A 21608-nucleotide genomic window follows, 5' to 3' on the forward strand; every position below is an offset into this window, starting at 1 on the left:
AGCGCCCCATTCCCTTTGGGGGGAACCCAAGAAGTTTTGGGGGCACCCAAGAGGCTTCGGGGGGCACCCCACAACGTTTCGAGGGCACCCAAAAGCTTCTAAGGGCACCCAAGACACTTTGTGGGCACCCAAGAGCTTTTAGAGGCACCCAAGACCCTTTGGGGGGGGCACCCAGGACCCTTTGGGGGGGGCACCCAAGAGATTTTAGGAGCACCCAGGACCCTTTAAGGGGCACCCAGGACCCTTTGGGGGGCACCCAAGAGATTTTAGGAGCACCCAAGACCCTTTGGGGGGCACCCAAGTGATTTTAGGGGCAACCAGGACCCTTTGGGGGGCACCCAAGTGATTTTAGGGACAACCAGGATCCTCTGGGGGGCACCCAGGACCCTTTGGGGGGGGCACCCAGGACCCTTTGGGGGGGGCACCCAAGAGATTTTAGGAGCACCCAGGACTCTTTGGGGGGCACCCAAGAGATTTTAGGAGCACCCAGGACTCTTTGGGGGGCACCCAACAGATTTTAGGGGCACCCAGAACCCTTTGGGGGGCACCCAACATATTTTAGGGGCACCCAAGACCCTTTGGGGGCACCCAGCACCCTTTGGGGGACACCCAACAGATTTTAGGGGCACCCAGGACCCTTTGGGGGGCACCCAGGACCCTTTGGGGGGCACCCAAGAGATTTTAGGAGCACCCAAGACCCTTTGGGGGGCACCCAACAGATTTTAGGGGCACCCAGGACCCTTGGGGGGGCACCCAGGACCCTTGGGGGGGCACCCAGGAGATTTTAGGAGCACCCAAGACCCTTTGGGGGCACCCAGCACCCTTTGGGGGGCACCCAGGACTCTTTGGGGGGCACCCAACAGATTTTAGGGGCACCCAGGACCCTTTGGGGGGCACCCAGGACCCTTTGGGGGGCACCCAAGAGATTTTAGGAGCACCCAAGACCCTTTGGGGGGCACCCAACAGATTTTAGGGGCACCCAGGACCCTTGGGGGGGCACCCAGGACCCTTTGGGGGGGGCACCCAGGACCCTTTGGGGGGGGCACCCAAGAGATTTTAGGAGCACCCAGGACTCTTTGGGGGGCACCCAACAGATTTTAGGGGCACCCAGAACCCTTTGGGGGGCACCTAACATATTTTAGGGGCACCCAAGACCCTTTGGGGGCACCCAGCACCCTTTGGGGGACACCCAACAGATTTTAGGGGCACCCAGGACCCTTGGGGGGGCACCCAGGACCCTTGGGGGGGCACCCAGGACCCTTGGGGGGAGGACCCAGCACCCTTGGGGGGCACCCAGGACCCTTTGGGGGGGCACCCAGGAGATTTTAGGAGCACCCAGGACCCTTGGGGGAGGACCCAGGAGATTTTAGGAGCACCCAAGGCCCTTTGGGGGGCACCCAGCACCTTTGGGGGGCACCCAGCACCCTCGGGGGGGCACCCCCGAGCCCACCTTGGCGGCCCGTCCCTGCTCCAGCGCCAGCTCCTGGGCCTTGACGCTCTCGTGTTCCCGCTCCTTCTCCCGCCACTTCTTGTGCCGGTACCGGATCTCCAGGGTGGGATCCTTCTCTGGGGGGGGGCGGGAAGGGAAAAAAGGGGGGGTCAGGCGGGTGGGAGACACCCCCCCACTTCCACCCCCCCCTTTGGTTTTGGGGTTCCCCTCGCCAAAGCCACCCAAGTGCCTGTTTCCCTCCAGCCCCCCCCCCCCCCCCACCAAAACCTCTCCAAAAGGGCTCCCAGGTGTCCAGACCCCCCTCAAAAAATGGGTGGCCCCTCCCTAAAAAAAAAAAAAAAAAGGGGGGCCCCCAAAAAAAGGGGGGGGCCCTCACCCCGACACTGCAGGCAGTACCACTCCCGGATGGCCTTGGCCATCTTCTCCGTGATGTTGATGCAGTCGCCGTGGAACCACTCGTTGCAGTTGTCGCAGCCGCTTTTGGGGGGGGGGGGGGGAAAAGGGGGTGACCCACATGTCTGGGACACCCCAAAATGCCCCCCAGATGCCCAGGGACACCCCCAGACCCTCCCCCAGCCACCCAGGGACACCCCCAAACCCCACACACACACTCAGAGATGCCCCCAAACCCCCCCCAACTACACAGGGACACCCCAACCCTCCCCCCAGACACCCAGAAACACCCCCAAACCCTCCTCAGACACCCAGGGACACCCCAACCCCCCCCACACACCCCCAGGGACACCCCAAACCCCCCCCAACCACCCAGGGACACCCCAAACGCCCCCCCACACACCCCCAGGGACACCCCAAACCCCCCCCTACACCCCCAGGGACACCCCAAACCCCCCCCAACCACCCAGGGACACCCCAAATACACCCCCAGGGACACCCCAAACCCCCCCCAACCACCCAGAGACGCCCCCAAACCCCCCCCACACACCCAGGGACACCCCAACCCCCCCCCCACACCCCCAGGGACACCCCAAACCCCCCCACACACCCCCAGGGACACCCCAAACCCCCCCCAACCACCCAGAGACGTCCCCAAACCCCCCCCCAACCACCCAGGGACACCCCAACCCCCCACACACACCCAGGGACACCCCAAACCCCCCCCAACCACCCAGGGACACCCAAACCCCCCACACACCCCAGGGACACCCCAAACCCCCCCCTACACCCCCAGGGACACCCCAAACCCCCCCCAACCACCCAGAGACGCCCCCAAACCCCCCCCACACACCCAGGGACACCCCAACCCCCCCCACACACCCCCAGGGACACCCCAAACCCCACACACACACCCGAGGACACCCCCCCACACACACACACACCCCCAGGGACACCCCAAACCCCCCCCAACCACCCAGGGACACCCCAAACCCCCACACACACCCCCAGGGACACCCCAAACCCCCCCCAACCACCCAGAGACGCCCCCAAACCCCCCCCCCAATCACCCAGGGACACCCCAAACCCCACACACAACCCCAGGGACACCCCAAACCCCCCCCAACCACCCAGGGACACCCCAAACCCCCCCCACACACCCCCAGGGACACCCCAAACCCCCCCCAACCACCCAGGGACACCCCGACCCCCCCCCCCCACACCCCCAGGGACCCCCCTCCCGCCCCCCCGCGGCCCTCACATCATGAAGCAGTTGATGTCGGGTTTGCGGCACACACAATAAACCGGCGCGTTCTCCTCCCCCCCCGGGCCCGCCTCCGCGTCCGAAAACTCGCTGTCCTGAGAGGGCGGAGGGACACGTCAGGGCCTCGAGGCGGGGGGAAAAAACCCCCCCAAAAAGCCCGCGCGCCCGCGTCCCCCCTCACCATCGTCCCTTTGTCGCGGCCGCCAGCCCCAAGCGGAAGCTGCTCGCTCGGCCCCGCCGCAACCGGAAGTGGAAGAGCCCGATTCTACTTCCGCTTCCGGTTAAAGGAGGGTTGTGCGTGTGTAATATGGCGGCGGCCGGACGTACCCGCCCTTAAAATGGCGGCGCCCGCTGAGGAGGTGGGGACAAAATGGCGGCGGCCACTGGGGGCGGCCATGTTGGAAAGGGGGGAAATGTCACCCGGGGCCATAGAGACACGTGAGAGGTGGCGGCTGTTGGGGACGTTTATTGAGGGGACACAGGGGGGACATTTGGGACATTGGGGGGGGACATTGGGGGGATATTGGGGGACACTGGGGGATGTTGGGGGGGGAATAGGGGTCGGGGGGGATGTGGGGGGAAATAGGGGACATTGGGGGGGACATTTGGGACATTGGGGGGGACATGGGGGGACACGGGGGGGAAGTGAGGGACATTGGGGGGGACATTGGGGACATTGGGGACATTGGGGGGAAATTGGGGACCTCAGAGGGGACATGGGGGGCACAGGGGGGAGGTGGGGGACATTGGGGGGGACATTGGGGACATGGGGGGGACATTGGGGGGACATCAGGGGGGAGATGGGGGGCACAGGGGGGACATTGGGGGACAAGGAGGGGACATGAGGGACGTGGGGACATTGGGGGGGGACCCAGAGGGCATTGGGGGGGACACAGGGGGGGACAATTGGGGACACTGGGGGGACATGGGGACATCGGGGGGATGCAGGGGGGGCATTTGGGGACATTGGGGGGACATTTGGGGGACTGGGGGGGGGAAATAGGGGGACGCTGGGGGGAATTGGGGACATCAGAGGGGACATGGGGGCACAGGGGGGAGGTGGGGGATGTTGGGGGGACATGAGGGGACATTAGAGGGACATGGGGGGGATATTGGGGGACAAGGGGGGGGACACAAGGGACGTGGGGACATTGGGGGGGGGACCCAGAGGACATTGGGGGGGACATGGGGGGGATGTGGGGACATTGGGGGGATGGGGGGGGAATAGGGGACATGGGGGGGATGTGGGGACACAGGGGGGGGACATTGGGGACATGGGGGGGACAATTGGGGACGCAGAGGGGACACAGGCCATGCCCCCCCCCCCCCCGGCGCTGTCACTCCAGGGGCCGCTGCAGCCGCTCCAGCTCCTCCAGCGCCCTGCGGAGGGGGCGGAGCCAGCGTGCCAGTGGGCGTGGCCACACCCCCCATTGGCTGGGGAAGCAAAAAGGGGGCGTGGCCTCGGGGGGAGGGGAGGGACACCCGCACCCACCTATCCCTGCGGCCCTGGCACTGCTGCCGCCGCCCAAGCTCCGCCCCCAGGCGCTGCCGCGCTCCCGCCTCCTCCTGCTCCACCAATCGCCTGCGGGAAGCGGTGAGGGGGGGGCGGGGTCAAGGCGGGGGAGGGGGCGTGGCCTTCCCGAGGGGGCGTGGCCAGGCACTCACAGCATCACGTGGGCTTCGGCTCCCAGGTGCTGCTCTGCCGCCAGCAGGTGGCGCTCTGGGGGGGGGGGGGGGGCGGGTTGTTCCCCCCCCCCCCCCGCTCAAATTTTGGGGGGTTTTGGGGTTTTCTCAGGGGTTTTGGGGGTCCCTGAGGGTTCGGGGGACACGCGGGGGGGGGTTGGGGGACTCACCCTGGCTCAGCAGCTTCTCCCGGGTCTCCTCCAGTCGCACCAGTTCGGCTTCCAACTGGGCCGGGGCCTGCGGTGGGGGGGGGGGGGGGGGGGGGCGAGGGGGGGGTTTGGGGGGGTCCCCAGGGGGGGGTTTGGGGGGGTCCCCAGGGGGGTTTTGGGGGGTCGCGGGGGTTTGGGGGGGACACGGGGGGGGGGCGGGGGCGTACGTGGGCGTCGCGCAGGTGCTTGTGCTCCTCCATGATGGCGTCGAGCTGCTGCCAGAAATCCTGCCTGGGGGGGGGGGGGGGGGTGTGGTCATGTGACGCGGAGGTCATGTGACACGGGGGTCACGTGATGGGGGCGCGGAGTCACGTGACCTGTGGTCCCGGCGCAGCTGCCGCAGGTGCCCCCGCTGCTGCCCCGCCCCCTCCAGGTCGTGCTGGCGGCTCAGGCAGAGGCTGCGGCGCCTGCGGGGTTAAAGGTCAACGGGGGGGTCAAGGGTCAAGGGGGGGAGGGGCACTAGGGGTTAGAGGTCACTGAGGGGGTCAGGGGTCACTGTGGGGTGAGGGGGACACCAGGGGGGGTCAGGGGTCACCGAGAGGGTCAGGGGTCACCAGGGGGGTCAGGGGTCACTGAGGGAGTCAGGGGTCACCGGGGGTCAGAGGTCACTGAGGGGGTCAGGGGTCACCGGGGGGGTCAGGGGTCACCGAGGGGGGTCAGAGGTCACTGAGGGGGGTCAGGGGTCACCGGGGGGGTCAGAGGTCACCGAGGGTCAGAGGTCACTGAGGGGGTCAGGGGTCACCGGGGGGGTCAGGGGTCACCGAGGGGGGTCAGAGGTCACCGACGGGGGTCAGGGGTCACTGGGGGGTCAGAGGTCACCGATGGGGGTCAGGGGTCACCGGGTGCATTGGAGAGTCAGGGGTCACAAGGGGTCAGAGGTCACGAGGGGTCAGAGGTCACAGGGGCGGGGTCCTGGGGGCGCCCCCCCTCACCTTTGCCCTTCGGCCTCCACCTGCTCCCTGCGCAGCCGCGCCACCCGCAGCGCCTCTGCGGGGGGGCACAGGGGACACAGGGGGGGTGTCCCCGTGTGTGTGTCCCCCCCCCCCCCCCCCAGGGTGTCCCCCGCCCCGGGGCATGCTGGGAGCGCGGCCTCACCCTGCTGCTGCTGCCAGCGCCCCGCCAGCGCCTCCTGCCGCTCCTCCACTGCGGGGACAGGGACCCCGGCGGGGGGGGGGTGTCACCCCTGGGTGCTCAGGGGTCCCCCCGGAAGGTGGGGGGGGGTCCCCAGGGTCCCCTCCCCGCCCTCCCCCCCCCCCCAGAGCTCACAGGTCTCCAGGTGCCGCCGCAGCCCCTCGGCGTGTCCCTGCGCCGCCGCCAGCTCCTGCGCCGCCGCCTGACGGGCTGGGGGGGGACGGGGGGGGACATGGGGACACTTGGGGGGGACATGGGGGGGGACGTGGCAGGAACGTGGGGGACATGAGGGGACATGGGGATGTGGGGGGACATGGGGGATGGGGGACAGGGGGGACATTAGGGATGGGGGGACAAGGGGGTGACTTGGGGGGACATGGGGGACACATGGGGGACATGGGAACACCGGGGGCTGTGGGGGACCCAGAGGGGACCCAGAGAGGACACAAAGGGGACACAGGGGACCCAGAGGGGACACAGAGGGGCCATGGGGACACAGAGGGGACACAAAGGGGACACAGAGGGGACACAGAGGGGACACAGGGGACCCAGAGGGGACACAGAGGGGACACAGAGGGGACACAGAGGGGCCATGGGGACACAGAGGGGACACAGAGGGGACATGGGGGACACAGGGGACACAGAGGGGACACAGAGGGGACACAGAGGGGACACAGAGGGGCCATGGGGACACAGGGGACACAGAGGGGACACAGAGGGGACACAGAGGGGACACAGAGGGGACATGGGAGACACAGAGGGGACACAGGGGACACAGAGGGGACACAGAGGGGACACAGAGGGGACACAGAGGGGCCATGGGGACACACAGGGGACACAGGGGACACAGAGGGGACACAGAGGGGCCATGGGGACACAGAGGGGACACAGAGGGGACACAGAGGGGCCATGGGGACCCCGGGGCCATGCCCCCCTCACCTCGCTGCAGACTGTGGATCCGCCCCAGCAGCGCCTCCAGCCAGGGCCCCCCCGCGGGGGGACAGGGGACACCTTGGGGACACCGGGGGGGGGGGACACACTGGTGACTCTGGGGGGACACACAGCGCCCCCCCCCCCCGGGCCCTGGAGGGGACGCGGCGCCACGGCCCCTCACCGTGGGGGTCAGTGTCCATCGGCGCGGCCTGCGGGGACACGGGGACACGGGGACAATGGCGGCCACAGCCACCCCCCCACACCTCCTCCCTCCCCCCTGCGCTGCCCGACAGCCCCTGTATTTTCTCTCCCTTTTCCCGCCATTTTCTGTCCCTTTTCCCGCCATTTTCTCTCCCTTTTCCCGCCATTTTCTCTCCCTTTTCCCGCCATTTTCTCTCCCTTTTCCCGCCATTTTCTCTCCCTTCCCCTTTTCTCTCACATTTCCCCCATTTTCTCCCCCTTCCCCTTTTCTCCCACATTTCCCCCATTTTCTCTCCCTTCCCCTTTTCTCTCACATTTCCCCCATTTTCTCTCCCTTCCCCTTTTCTCTCACATTTCCCCCATTTTCTCTCCCTTCCCCTTTTCTCTCACATTTCCCCCATTTTGTCCTTTTCCCCCTCTATTTTCTGTCCCCTCTCCCCCCTCTTTTGTCACCTCTTCCCTCCAATTTTTCTCTCCCCTCTTCCCTCCATGTTGTCCCCTTCCCACCCTCCATTTTGTCACCTCTCCCAGCCTTTTCTGTCCCTTGTTGTCCCTCTCCTTGTCCCCTCTTCCCGCCATTTTCCGTCCCCTCTTCCCTCTCCATTTCCTGCCGCCTCTTGTCCCGTTTCTGGCCCGTCTCTCCCCATTTTCCATCCCCTCTTCCTCCTCCATTTCCTCCTCTTTCCTGTCAGTCTTCCCACCTTTTATGTCCCCTTTCTCCCCATTTTTCACCTCTTTCTGCCATTTTCTATCCCCTCTTCCCCCTTTGTCACCTTCCCCTCGTCTTTACCGTCCCCTCCTCCTCCACTTTGTCCCCTTTTCCCTCTTTTCTGTCACATTTCTCTCCATTTTGTCATCTCTTCCCCCTTTTTCCTTTCCTCTCTTCCCTCCATTTTCTCTCACCTCTTCCCGCCATTTTCTGTCCAGTTTTCACCCTTTTCTGTCACGTTTCCCTCCATTTTCCGTCACCTTCCCCCCGCCCTTTCCCCTCCATTTTCTCTCACCTCTTCCCACCATTTTCTGTCTCTTTTTTCCCCTTTTCCATTCCCCTTCTCTCCATTTTCTGTCCCCTCTTCCCCCTCCTTTCCCCTCATCCCTCCATTTTCTCTCATTTCCCTCCATTTCTGTCACGTTTCCCTCCATTTTCTCTCACCTCTTCCTCACATTTTCTGTCTCCTCCTTCCCCATTTCCCTTCCCCCTTCCCTCCATTTTCTCTCACCTCTTCCCGCCATTTTCTCTCTCCCTTTTCCGTTCCCCTTCCCTCCACTTTATCCCCTTTTCACCCTCTGGCCCCTCTTCCCCCTCTTTTCTCCCCCCCTCCCTCCATTTTGTCACATTTCCCTCCATTTTCTGTTCACTTCACCTTTTTCTGTCACTTTTCCCTCAATTTCCTGTCCCCTTTTCCCCCTTTTCTGTCACATTTCCCCCCATTTTCTGTCCCCGCTTCCCTCCATTTTCCATCCCCTTGTCACCCCTTTTTCTTTCCCCTTCTCCCGCCATTTTCCGTCCCCATTTCACCCTTTTCTGTCCCCTCTTCCCGCCATTTTCTGTGCCCTTTTCTGTCCCTTTTTCCTCCATTTTATGTCCCTTCTTCCCGCCATTTTCTGTCCCATTTTATGTCCCTTTTTCTGTCCCTTTTTCCTCCATTTTATGTCCCTTCTTCCTGCCATTTTCTGTCCCCATTTCACCCTTTTCTGTCCCCTCTTCCCGCCATTTTCCATCCCCTTTTCTGTCATTTTTTCCTCCATTTTTTGTCCCCCTTGCTGTCACTTTTTCCTCCATTTTCTGTCCCTTCTTCCCGCCATTTTCTGTTCCCTTTTCTGTCCCTTTTTCTGTCACTTCCCTCCATTTTCTGTCCCTTTTTCCTCCATTTTCTGTCCCTTCTTCCCGCCATTTTCTGTCCCCTTTTCTGTCACTTTTTCCTCCATTTTTTTGTCCCTTCTTACCGCCATTTTCTGTCCCCATTTTACCCTTTTCTGTCACTTTTTCCTCCATTTTCTGTCCCCCTTTCTGTCCCTTTTTTCTCCATTTTCTGTCCCTTCTTCCCGCCATTTTCTGTCCCTTTTTCTGTCCCTTTTTCTGTCCCTTTTTCCTCCATTTTCTGTCCCTTTTTCCTCCATTTTCTGTCCCTTCTCCTGCCATTTTCTGTCCCCATTTCACCCTTTTCTGTTCCTTCTTCCCTCCATTTTCTGTTCCCTTTTCTGTCCCTTTTTCTGTCCCTTTTTCCTCCATTTTCTGTCCATTTTTCCTCCATTTTCTGTCCCCTGTTCCTGTCATTTTCTGTCCCCTTTTCTGTCCCTTCTTCCCGCCATTTTCCGTCCCCTTTTCTGTCCCTTTTCTGTCCCCTCTTCCCGCCATTTTCTGTCCCCTTTTCTGTCACTTTTTCCTCCATTTTTTGTCCCTCTTTCTGTCACTTTTTCCTCCATTTTCTGCCTCTTCTTCCCTCCATTTTCTGTCCCCTTTTCTGTCACTTTTTCCTCCATTTTCTGTCCCTTCTTCCCACCATTTTCTGTCCCTTTTTCTGTCCCTTCTATCCTCCATTTTCTGTTCCCTTTTCTGTCCCTTTTTCTGTCGCTTTCCTCCATTTTCCATCCCCTTGTCACCCCTTTTTCTTTCCCCTTCTCCCGCCATTTTCCGTCCCCATTTCACCCTTTTCTGTCCCCTCTTCCCGCCATTTTCTGTGCCCTTTTCTGTCCCTTTTTCCTCCATTTTATGTCCCTTCTTCCCGCCATTTTCTGTCCCATTTTATGTCCCTTTTTCTGTCCCTTTTTCCTCCATTTTATGTCCCTTTTTCCTCCATTTTCTGTCCCCCTTTCTGTCACTTTTTCCTCCATTTTCTGTCCCTTCTTCCCGCCCTTTTCTGTCCCCATTTTACCCTTTTCTGTCCCTTTTTCCTCCATTTTCTGTCCCCTCTTCCCGCCATTTTCTGTCCCCCTTTCTGTCCCTTTTTGCTCCATTTTATGTCCCCTCTTCCCGCCATTTTCCGTCCCCTTTTCTGTCCCTTTTTCTGTCCCTTTTTCCTCCATTTTCTGTCCCCTCTTCCCGCCATTTTCCGTCCCCTTTTCTGTCCCTTTTCCCTCCCTTTCGTCCCCTTTCCCGCCCCGTTTCCCCCCATTCCTGTCCCCCCCCCACGTTCCTCCTCCTCCCTCACCTCCCCGCCATGACGCCCCCGCCCGCCCAGCCCCGCTGACTCCCCGTCCCCCCGCCCCGACACAGGGGACTCTTTTCTCCGGCGCCATTTTATTCCGGGCGCGGGGGCTCAGGCCTCGGCCTCGGGGCCCTCGGGGCGGGCGGGGGCGGCGCAGTAGGGCGGGGGGTAGCGGATGAAGAGCCACTCCTCCTCCTTCTTGAGCCAGCGCAGCAGCTTGGTCAGCACCGCGATGGCGCCCGCCTTGCTCACCAGCGGGCTGAAGCAGCCGTACAGCTCGAACTTGCTCGTCACCTGCGGGAAACGGCCCCCCGTTAACTCTGGGGCCTACTGACGGCACCACCTCTCAGCATCCCCTTAACTCTGGCCCCTACTGGTGGCAGCATCAGTGAGTATCCCCTGTTAACTCTGGGGCCTACTGACGGCACCACCTCTCAGCATCCCCTTAACTCTGGCCCCTACCGGTGGCAGCATCAGTGAGTATCCCCTGTTAACTCTGGGGCCTACTGACGGCACCACCTCTCAGCATCCCCTTAACTCTGGCCCCTACTGGTGGCAGCATCAGTGAGTATCCCCCGTTAACTCTGGGGCCTACTGACGGCACCACCTCTCAGCATCCCCTTAACTCTGGCCCCTACTGGTGGCAGCATCAGTGAGTATCCCCCGTTAACTCTGGGGCCTACTGACGGCACCACCTCTCAGCATCCCCTTAACTCTGGCCCCTACTGGTGGCAGCATCAGTGAGTATCCCCCGTTAACTCTGGGGCCTACTGACGGCACCACCTCTCAGCATCCCCTTAACTCTGGCCCCTACCGGTGGCATCACCAGTGAGCATCCCCTGTTAACTCTGGCCCCTACCGGTGGCATTACCAGTGAGCATCCCCTCTTAACTCTGGCCCCTACTGGTGGCGTCACCAGCGAGCATCCCCCGTTAACTCTGGCCCCTACTGACGGCAGCATCAGTGAGCATCCTGTTAAGTCTGGCCCCTACTGATGGCATCACCAGTGAGCATCCCCTGTTAACTCTGGAACCTACTGAAGGCGCTGCCAGCAAGTACCACTGTTAACTGATGGTGCTGCCAGCAAGCCCCCTTGTTAACTCTGAGACTTACTGATGGCATCACAAGTGAGCACCTCTGTTAACTCTGGAACCTACTGACAGCATTGTCAATCAAGCCCCTGCTATTAACTCTGAAAGTTATTGATGGCACCACAAGCGAGTGATCTCGTTAACTCTGGGACCTACTGACAGCACCACATGCGTGCACTCCTTGTCAGCTCTGAGACCTACTGACAGTGCCGTGAGTGAACACTCCCTGTTAACTCTGGAACCTACTGACAACGCCATGAGTGAACACTCCCTGTTAACTCTGGGACCTATTGACAGGGCCACCACTGAGCAGCCCCATCAACTCTGGAACCTACTGACAGTGCCACAAGTGTGTACTCCCTGTTAACTCTGCAACCTAGTGACAGTATCACCAGCCAGCATCCACCATTATCTCTGGAACCTACTGACAGCGCTGCCAGTGAACACCGCCATTAACTCTGGAACCTACTGACAGCACCCCAAGTGTGTACTCCCTGTTAACTCTGGCACCTACTGACAGACTGTGAGCAAACACTCCCTGTTAACTCTGGAACCTAGTGACTGTTTCCAGTGAGCACTCCTGTTAACTCTGGAACCTACTGACAGAGCTGCAAGTGAACCCTCCCCATTAACTCTGGAACCTAGTGACAGAGCCGTGAGTGAACGCTCCCTGTTAACTCTCGATCCTATTGACAGCGTTGCCAGCCAGCAACTCCCATTAACTCTGGAACCTACTGACAGCACCCCAAGTGTGTACTCCCTGTTAACTCTGGAACCTACTGACAGACTGTGAGCAAACACTCCCTGTTAACTCTGGAACCTACTGACAGGGCCGTGAGTGAACACTTCCTGTTAACTCTGGAACCTATTGACAGCGTTGCCAGCCAGCAACTCCCATTAACTCTGGAACCTACTGACAGCATCACAAATATGTACTCCCTGTTAACTCTGGAACCTACTGACGGCTCCCCCCCAACTCACCCAGGCCAAGAGCGTCTCCTTCTCAGCCACGTGGTAGAGGAGGCGCAGGGGCCGGTGGGGGCTGTGCACGCGGCTGTGCAGGTAGTGGTACAGGTCGAAGAGCCGGTGTTGTTCCTCCTCGCTGGTGTAGGGGTCCTCCAGCTCGGGGCTGAAGACAGGACGGGTGACACGGGCGTCAGGGTGACAGCCCCACCCCCCACCCCCCCCAAAATATTTTAAATTTCGGGGGTAAATTTTCACCTCGTAAACTGCGGCAGCTGCTGCATCTCCTCCGGCCCCTCCAAGGGTTTGTAGAGAAAATGGCGGAGCTCGGGGGCGCCGGGCCGGGCGGGGCCGTACCCCGCCCCCCCTTTCACCGCCGCCCCCAGCTCCCCCAACCACCCCTGCGCCCGCAGCGTCTCCTCCAAGCGCCGGCGACACCCGGCCGCCGCGTAGAACCCCTCGCGCTCCGTCGACAGCAGGATGAGCGTCACCCCGCCGCCGCCGCCGCCGCCATCTTCCTCCTCCTCGCCCAGCGCCGCCGCGTAAGCGTAGAAGTAGCCGTCGGGGTTGAAACGGGGTAAACAAACCGGCGTCCACACCTCGCCGGCCCCCACCCCGCTCCCCAAAAGATTGAGGAGCAGGTGGAGGTCGCTGGCGCACAACCGGCCGCCTTCCGCCAAGGCCCGTTGCCGCGCCGCCGTCACCAACCTCCCGCCGGCCGCCACCAGGGCCAAGGCGGGCGCGGGGACGGCGGCGGCGGCGGCGCGACGCAGCGCCCCCGAAACGCCTCGGCGCAACGGGGCGGGGAGCGGGAGGCAACGGGCGGCCCCCAACAACAACCGCCCGTCGGCCGCCGCGCCCGAGAGCAGCCGGTCGAGGACGGCTTCGGCGCCCGCTAGGAGGCGCCGCAGGTCGTAACCGCGGCGGCGGGCGAAGACGCGGGCGATGCCGCCGCGGGTGAGGAGGCTGAGGATCTGCTCGTGGACGAAGGCCAGTTCCCGCCGCAGCTGAGCCGCCGACTGACGCGTGCGGGACACCGACACCAGCAGCAACGGCCCCCGCTGCTCGAACACCAGCGTCCGGTCCTCTAGAAGGGGGGGACGATACAGGGAGAGGGGTGTGGGGGTGACAAGGTGGTCGGTGGTACCCGGGGGAGGGGTTGTTTGGGGGGAACGGGGGGGTTTGGGGGGGTGGTTGTACCTGGGGGGGGGTGTTTTGGGGGAACGGGGGGGTTTGGGGGGGGGTGAATGTACCTGGGGGGGTTGTTTGGGGGGAACGGGGGGGTTTGGGGGGGTGGTTGTACCTGGGGGGGTTGTTTTGGGGGGTTGTACCTGTGGGAGGGTGTTTTCGGGGGGGTTGTACCCGAGTTGGGTGTTTTTGGGGTGGGCGACTGTACCTGGGGGGGTTTTTTTTGGGGGGGTGTCTGTAACGGGGGGGCTATTCCAGGGGTCCCTGGGGGTCGGGGTGCAGCTGTACCCCCGTCTCGGGGTGTGTGTCCCCCCCCCCCATTAACCCCCGCCGTGCCGTACCGGAGCAGATGGCGCGGATGGCGTTGCCGCCGCTCTGGATGAAGGACACGAGGGCCATCATGACGCCCATGGTGGCCGCCAGGGCCTCCTCGTTGCCGTGCCGGGAGTAGATGGGCTTCCCCGCCTCGCTCAGCACGAAGACGTGCTTCCGCCGGCCCCGCCAGCCCGCCGCCGTCACGTCCTCCTCCGCCCCGCGACGGCACCCCGGGGACGTCATGGCCGCCGTCACCGCCGCCGTCACCTCCTCCTCCTCCTCCTCTTCGACCGGCGGACAGCCCGAGGGCATCATGGCTGCCGTCTTCTCCATCATGGCCGCCGTCTTCTCTTCTCCGGGGTGACACCCTGAGGACATCATGGCCGCCGTCTTCTCCATCATGGCCGCCGTCTTCTCTTCACTGGGGTGACCCCCTGAGGACATCATGGCCGCCATCTTCTCTTCTCCGGGGTGACCCCCTGAGGGCATCATGGCCGCCGTCTTCTCCATCATGGCCGCCGTCTTCTCTTCACTGGGGTGACCCCCTGAGGGCATCATGGCTGCCGTCTTCTCCATCATGGCTGCCGTCTTCTCTTCACTGGGGTGACCCCCTGAGGACATCATGGCCGCCATCTTCTCTTCTCCGGGGTGACACCCTGAGGGCATCATGGCCGCCGTCTTCTCCATCATGGCCGCCGTCTTCTCTTCGTCAGGGTGACCCCCTGAGGACATTATGGCCGCCATCTTCTCCATCATGGCCGCCGTCTTCTCCATCATGGCCGCCATCTTCTCTTCTCCGGGGTGACCCCCTGAGGACATCATGGCCACCATCTTCTCTTCTCCGGGGTGACCCCCTGAGGACATCATGGCCGCCATCTTCTCCATCATGGCCGCCGTCTTCTCTTCGTCAGGGTGACCCCCTGAGGACATCATGGCCGCCATCTTCTCCATCATGGCCGCCATCTTCTCTTCTCCGGGGTGACACCCTGAGGACATCATGGCCGCCATCTTCTCCATCATGGCCGCTGTCTTCTCTTCTCCAGGGTGACCCCCTGAGGACATCATGGCCGCCATCTTCTCCATCATGGCCGCCGTCTCCTCCTCCTCACTGAGATGACGCCCTGAGGACATCATGGCCGCCATCTTCTTCTCTTCGCCGTGGTGGCACCCTGAGGGCATCATGGCCGCCGTCTCCCCCATCATGGCCACCTCGTCGTCCATCATGGCCGCCGTCCCCTCCATCATGGCCGCCGTGCCCTGGCCCCGGTGCCCCCCCGGGGACTCGGGGGTCCCTGGGCCGGGGGGGGCGGAGCCGGGCGCTGCCGCCATGGCCACCTGCGAGGCAAAATGGCGGCGCTGGGGGGGTCACATGGACCTGGAGGCCACGCCCCAACACCTCGAGGGGGGGGCGGGGCCTCCCCAAAGCCCCGCCCATCGCGCGGGCCCCGCCCCGGGTCTGGCCCCGCCCCCTCCCGCGCTGACCCCGCCCCCTCCCCGCTCACCCGCCCGTGGCCCCGCTCCCGCTCCCGCCGCCGCTTCCGGGGCCGCCGCGCCGCGCTCCCGATGACGTCACGGCGCCGCGCCGACCTCCCCCCCCCCGCCAATCAGCAGCCGGCGCGGGGGCGGGGCCTTCCCGGAAACGGCCAATCAGAGAGCGCGGGGCGGGGACTCCCGCGCCCGTAACTTGTCACTCGCAAGGGGGTTTCCCGGCGCCCTTTGATGACGTCACCGGGGAAGGGGCGGGGCGGAAGCCTGGGGCCTCTCTAACCCCGCCCCTCACCCTAGAGGGGCCATAGGGGACCCCTGGGCCCTATAGGGGAGCCTTTAGGGGCTATAGGGGACCCCCCCGGGCCCTATAGAAGCCACAGAGACCCGCAGGGGTGCTATAGGGGCTATAGGGGCTATAGGGGCTATAGGAATCCCCTATAGAAGCCATACGGGACCCCCCCCCATGCCCTTTAGAGGACCCTATAGCAGCCATAGGGACCCCCAGGGTGCTATAGGGACCTCCTTGGGCCTTATAGAGGCTATAGGGGTCCCTATAGGGGCCATAGAGACCCCTGGGGTGCTCTGGAGTCAGTAGGTGACCCCCCGAGAGACCTAAAGGGGACCCTGTAGGAGCCATAGGGACCCCTTGGGCCTTATAAAGGCTATAGGGGACCCTATAGGGGTCACAGAGACCCCTGGGGTGCTGTAGAGGCAATAGGTGACCCCCCGAGGGACCTATAGGGGACCCTATAGGGGCTATAGGGACCCCTTGGGCCTTGCAGAGGCTACAGGGGGTCCCCCCCGGCCTCTATAGGAGCTATAGAGACCCCCAGGGGTACTACAGGCATCCCCTTGGGCCTTATAGAGGCTACAGGGTACCCCCCCGGGCCCTATAGGGGACCTTATAGGGGCTATAGGGACCCCCTTGGATTTCATAGAGGCTATAGGGGACCCCCCCGGCCTCTATAGGAGCTATAGGGACCCCCAGGGTACTATAGGGATCCCCTTGGGCCTTATAGAGGCTATAGGGGACCCCCCCCAGCCCTATAGGGGACCCTGTAGGAGCCATAAGAACCCCTGGGGTGCTACAGAGTCAGCAGGTGACCCCCCGAGGGACCTATAGGGGACCTATAGGAGCCATAGGGACCCCCAAGGGTGCTATAGGGACCCCCAGGGGTGCTATAGGGGACCCTATAGGAGCCATAGGAACCCCCAGGGGTGCTATAGGGGACCTATAGGAGCCATAGGGACCCCCAAGGGTGCTATAGGGACCCCCGGGGTGCTATAGGGGACCCTATAGGAGCCATAGGGACCCCCAGGGGTGCTATAGGGGACCTATAGGAGCCATAGGGACCCCCAAGGGTGCTATAGGGACCCCCAGGGGTGCTATAGGGGACCCTATAGGAGCCATCGGGACCCCCAGGGTGCTATAGGGGACCCTATAGGAGCCATCGGGATCCCCAGGGGTGCTATAGGGGACCCTATAGGAGCCATAGGGACCCCCAGGGGTGCTATAGGGGACCCTATAGGGACCCCTTGGGCCTTACAGAGGCTATAGGGGACCCCCCTGGGCTCTATAGGGACCCCCGGGATGCTACAGGGACCCCCTTGGGCCTTATAGGAGCTATAGGTGCCCCCAAATCAAGGGGGGGGGTGTTTTCCCAGAATTCCCCGGGGAGGGGGAAGTGACGTCACCTCCGGCCCCGGAACCCGGAAGCGCCCGGAGGGAGCGAGGCCACGGCGCAGGGGGGGGGGAGGGGCAGGTACAGGAGTTTGGGGGGCCACCCCGGATTTTGGGTTTTTTTTGGGGGGGCCCCAGGACTGTGGGGGGGGGGGTCCCAAGGGTGTCCCCTCCCCCCCCCCGGGACCGGCTGCGCCCCGCCCTGCTCAGGTGAGACCCGGATGGGGGAGGGAAAAGGGGGGGGGGGGGAGGGGTGGGAAAGGGGGGGGGCAGGGAGATGGGGGGAGGGGGCCCGGCCTCCTGGGACCCCCCCCCGACTCTCCCCTCCCCCCCCCAGGAGCGTGTCGGGGCCGGAGGAGCCCCCCCCCGCCCCCTCCCCCCCCCACCATGGACGTCACCTACGCCACCGTCAACAAACCCCGGCGAGGCCCCGCCCCCCCCGACCCCGCCCCTCCCCCCGGCAGCCCCGGGCGGCGCCCCTCCCCCACCCGGGTAAGTCGGGGGAGGGGGGGGCGGGGCAGACCCTATAGCATCCATACATCCTCCTCCCCCCCCATAGGAGCCCCTATAGGCCCCTCCCCCCCATGCCAACCCCTATTGGGCCACCTGGGAACATATAGATCCTATAGGGCCCCTCCCCAGCCCCTATAGAGGCAACACCCCCCCATGACACCCTATAGGATCTATACGCGCCCTCCCCGGCCCCTATAGAGGCAACACCCCCCCCCATGACACCCTATAGGATCTATACGCCCCCTCCCCAGCCCCTATAGAGGCAGCACCCCCCCCATGACACCCTATAGGATCTATACGCCCCCTCCCCGGCCCCTATAGAGGCAGCACCCCCCCCATGACACCCTATAGGATCTATACGCCCCCTCCCCGGCCCCTATAGAGGCAGCACCCCCCCATGACACCCTATAGGATCTATACGCCCCCTCCCCGGCCCCTATAGAGGCAACACCCCCCCCATGACACCCTATAGGATCTATACGCCCCCTCCCCAGCCCCTATAGAGTCAACACCCCCCCCCATGACACCCTATAGGATCTATACGCCCCCTCCCCGGCCCCTATAGAGGCAGCACCCCCCCATGACACCCTATAGGATCTATACGCCCCCTCCCCGGCCCCTATAGAGGCAACACCCCCCCCATGACACCCTATAGGATCTATACGCCCCCTCCCCGGCCCCTATAGAGGCAACACCCCCCCATGACACCCTATAGGATCTATACGCCCCCTCCCCGGCCCCTATAGAGGCAACACCCCCCCATGACACCCTATAGGATCTATATGCCCCCTCTCTAGCCCCTATAGAGGCAACACCCCCCCATGACACCCTATAGGATCTATACGCCCCCTCCCCGGCCCCTATAGGGTGGAAGCAAGACCCCCCCCCCCCGCCAACCCGTGGGATACTCCTGGTGCTTATAGAATCTATAGGCTCCCTATAGGGACTCTTCTCAGCACCCCCCTCACCTCCACAGGGCCCCCTCCGGCCCCTATAGAATCCATACGGTGGGTCTGTAGGGCCTATAACCCCCCCCCGCCCCCACTATAGGGTCACTACAGGCCCCTATAGAGCCTATAAGGCACCTATAGGGGTCACAGGGTCTTGATCCCCCCCCCCCTCAGCTGATGGCACCTACGAGGTCGTGACCCCCCAGGGGGACCCCGGCAGCTCCCCCCGACTCGGTGAGACACACTGGGGGGGCACCCAGGGGTGTGGGGGGGCACCCAGGGGGTCTGGGGGAGCATCCAGGGGGTCTGGGGGGCTCCTGGGTGTCAGGGGGGGCACCCAGGGGTGTGGGGGGGTGCTGAGGGGATTGGGGGGGGGGGCCCCAATGGTTTGGGGGGCTCCTGGGTATGTGTGTGGGGGCACCCAGGGAGTCTGGGGGCATCCAGGGGGTTTGGGGGGGCTCCTGGGTGTCGGGGGGGGCACCCAGGGGTCTGGGGGGGCACCCAGGGGATGTGGGGGGCTCCTGGGTATCGGGGGGGGGCACCCAGGGTGTTTGGGGAGCACCCAGGGGTGGGGGGGGGGGGCAATGGTTTGGGGGGCTCCTGGGTATGTGGGGGGGGGGGGCACCCAGGGAGTCTGGGGGGGCACCCAGGGGGTCTGGGGGGCACTCAGGGGGTCTGGGGGGCTCCTGGGTGTCAGGGGGGGCACCCAGGGATGTAGGGGGGTGCTGAGGGGATTGGGGGGGGGGGGCCCCAATGGTTTGGGGGGCTCCTGGGTATGTGTGTGGGGGCACCCAGGGAGTCTGGGGGGGCACCCAGGGGGTTGGGGGGGCACCCAGGGGTGTGGGGGGGGCACCCAGGGGGTGTGGGGGGGTGCTGAGGGGATTGGGGGGGGGGGGCCCCAATGGTTTGGGGGGCTCCTGGGTATGTGTGTGGGGGCACCCAGGGAGTCTGGGGGGCACCCAGGGGGTTTGGGGGGGCTCCTGGGTGTTGGGGGGGGCACCCAGGGGTCTGGGGGGGCACCCAGGGGATGTGGGGGGCTCCTGGGTGTCGGGGGGGGGCACCCAGGGTGTTTGGGGGGGGCAACCCAGGGATGTAGGGGGGTGCTGAGGGGATTGGGGGGGGGGCCCCAATGGTTTGGGGGGGCTCCTGGGTATGTGTGTGGGGGCACCCAGGGAGTCTGGGGGGGCACCCAGGGGGTTTGGGGGGGCACCCAGGGGTTTGGGGGGGCACCCAGGGGTGTGTGGGGGCACCCAGGGGTGTGGGGGGGTGCTGAGGGGATTGGGGGGGGGCCCAATGGTTTGGGGGGCTCCTGGGTATGTGTGTGGGGGCACCCAGGGAGTCTGGGGGGCACCCAGGGGTGTCGGGGGGCTCCTGGGTGTCGGGGGGGGGCACCCAGGGGTGTGTGTGGGCCCCCCAGGGGTTTTGGGGGGACCCCAGGGGGTCTGGGGGGGGCACCCAGGTGTTTTGGGGGCCCCCCCTCACCCCCTTTCCCCCCCCCCCCAGGGTTTAAACTTCCGCATCGGGAAGCCCAAGGGCCCGCGGGAGCCTCCGGCCGAGTGGTCGCGGGTGTGAGACCCCCCCCCCCCCCCCCCAATAAAAACCCTCCGATTCTGCCAAAATCCCCCCAAAAAGCAGCCGGGGGTTTTATGGGGGGGCGCGGGGGGGGTCAGGCGGCGCTGAGCAGGCGGCGCTTGGGGGCGGTGGCGGTGTAGGGGTGCCAGCGCCACTCCACGTCGGCGGCGTCCCCCCTGCTCCAGCGTCCCCAGGCGGATCAGGTAGGCTGCGGGGACAGGGGGGGGGGGACGTTTTGGGGGACGTTTCAGGAGGTTTTGGGGGCATTTTGGGGACATTGGGGGACATCTTGGGGACGTTTAGGGACGCTTGGGGACATCTTGGGGACGTTTGGGGACATCTTGGGGACGTTTAAGGACGTTTGGGGACATCTTGGGGACGTTTGGGGACATCTTGGGGTGTTTGGGGACATCTTGGGGACATCGGGGGACATCTTGGGGACGTTTGAGGGACACCTTAGGGACATTGGGGGACATTGCGGGACATTTTGGGACGTTTGGGGACGTTTGGGGACATCTTGGGGACGTTTAGGGGACGCTTGGGGACATCTGGGGACGTTTGGGGACATCTTGGGGACATCTTGGGGCGTTTGGGGGACATCTTGGGGTGTTTGGGGACATCTTGGGGACATCGGGGGACATCTTGGGGACGTTTGAGGGACACCTTAGGGACATTGGGGGACATTGCGGGACATTTTGGGGACGTTTGGGGGACATTTTGGGGACATTTTGGGGGACATCTTGGGGACGTTTAGGGACGCTTGGGGACATCTTGGGGACGTTTGGGGACATCTTGGGGCATTTGGGGGACATCTTGGGGACGTTTGAGGGACACCTTAGGGACATTGGGGGACATTGCGGGACATTTTGGGGACGTTTGGGGACATTTTGGGACGTTTAGGGACGCTTGGGATGTTTGGGGACATCTTGGGGACATTGGGGGACATCTTGGGGACACCTTGGGGCATTTGGGGACATCTTGGGGACGTTTGGGGACATTTTGGGGACGCTTGGGGACATCGGGGGACACCTTGGGGACATCGTGGGGACATTGGGGACACTTTGGGGACACCTTGGGGACGTTTGGGGACATTGGGGGACACCTTGGGGACATTGGGGGACATCTTGGGGACACTGGGGGCGTCCGGGGACAATTTGGGGAGATTTTGCACATTTTGAGGGTATTTGGGGACAGTTGGGGGATTGAGACATTTGGGGACATTTTGGGAGAGAGAATATAAGTGATGTGGGGGGAGATGAGGGGACATGGGGACAGTTGGGGACACTCGTGGGGTCACTGGGGCCAGTTGGGGACACTCTGGGGGTCAATGGGGGCACTTGGGGACAGTTTGGGACAGTCTTGGGGTCACTGGGGACTGTTGGGGACACTCAGGGTGATGGGACAGTTGGGGACACTGGGGGTCACTGGGGGCAC

The 21608-nt window shown here is 63.8% G+C and overlaps 4 protein-coding genes across 6 annotated transcripts in view; 1 reads left to right on the top strand and 3 right to left on the bottom strand.

The window, feature by feature from the left end:
- Positions 1–4408: 4408 nt before the first annotated feature.
- LOC141938789 (synaptonemal complex central element protein 1-like) lies at positions 4409–10551 on the bottom strand. The gene is made up of 11 exons (XM_074857793.1): positions 10417–10551; positions 7070–7272; positions 6266–6340; positions 6095–6142; positions 5932–5986; positions 5317–5406; positions 5167–5230; positions 4961–5027; positions 4773–4827; positions 4600–4689; positions 4409–4487 (listed from the first exon to the last, which is right to left on the bottom strand). Exons 1-11 carry the CDS (start codon positions 10425–10427, stop codon positions 4445–4447), a joined length of 801 nt encoding a protein of 266 aa, XP_074713894.1. The 5' UTR covers positions 10428–10551; the 3' UTR covers positions 4409–4444.
- On the bottom strand, positions 8880–10302 carry LOC141938782 (uncharacterized). Its single transcript, XM_074857771.1, has 2 exons — positions 10141–10302; positions 8880–9780 (listed from the first exon to the last, which is right to left on the bottom strand). The coding sequence occupies exon 2, from the start codon at positions 9621–9623 to the stop codon at positions 8880–8882; it is 744 nt and encodes a 247-aa protein (XP_074713872.1). The 5' UTR covers positions 9624–9780; positions 10141–10302.
- Positions 10489–15572, bottom strand: LOC141938785 (vacuolar fusion protein MON1 homolog B-like). Of its 3 annotated transcripts, none has more exons than XM_074857776.1 (6): positions 15473–15572; positions 14799–15305; positions 13997–14714; positions 12726–13554; positions 12486–12633; positions 10489–10707 (listed from the first exon to the last, which is right to left on the bottom strand). In XM_074857776.1, the coding sequence occupies exons 2-6, from the start codon at positions 15297–15299 to the stop codon at positions 10525–10527; spliced, it is 2379 nt and encodes a 792-aa protein (XP_074713877.1). In that variant the 5' UTR covers positions 15300–15305; positions 15473–15572; the 3' UTR covers positions 10489–10524. The 3 variants fall into 3 exon arrangements, with proteins under 3 accessions (XP_074713877.1, XP_074713876.1, XP_074713875.1); XM_074857775.1 differs by having other exon boundaries at positions 13997–14735; XM_074857774.1 differs by having other exon boundaries at positions 13997–15305.
- Positions 15573–20074: 4502 nt separating this feature from the next.
- The window catches only part of LOC141938786 (uncharacterized), a gene marked incomplete in the record, with an annotated part of 4806 nt that continues 3272 nt past the window's right edge, over positions 20075–21608 (top strand). Inside the window, 1 exon segment of the mRNA XM_074857777.1 lies at positions 20075–20377.

This window comes from Strix uralensis, unplaced genomic scaffold (assembly GCF_047716275.1).
Source record: "Strix uralensis isolate ZFMK-TIS-50842 unplaced genomic scaffold, bStrUra1 scaffold_305, whole genome shotgun sequence".
Classification (NCBI taxonomy): Eukaryota; Metazoa; Chordata; class Aves; order Strigiformes; family Strigidae; genus Strix; species Strix uralensis.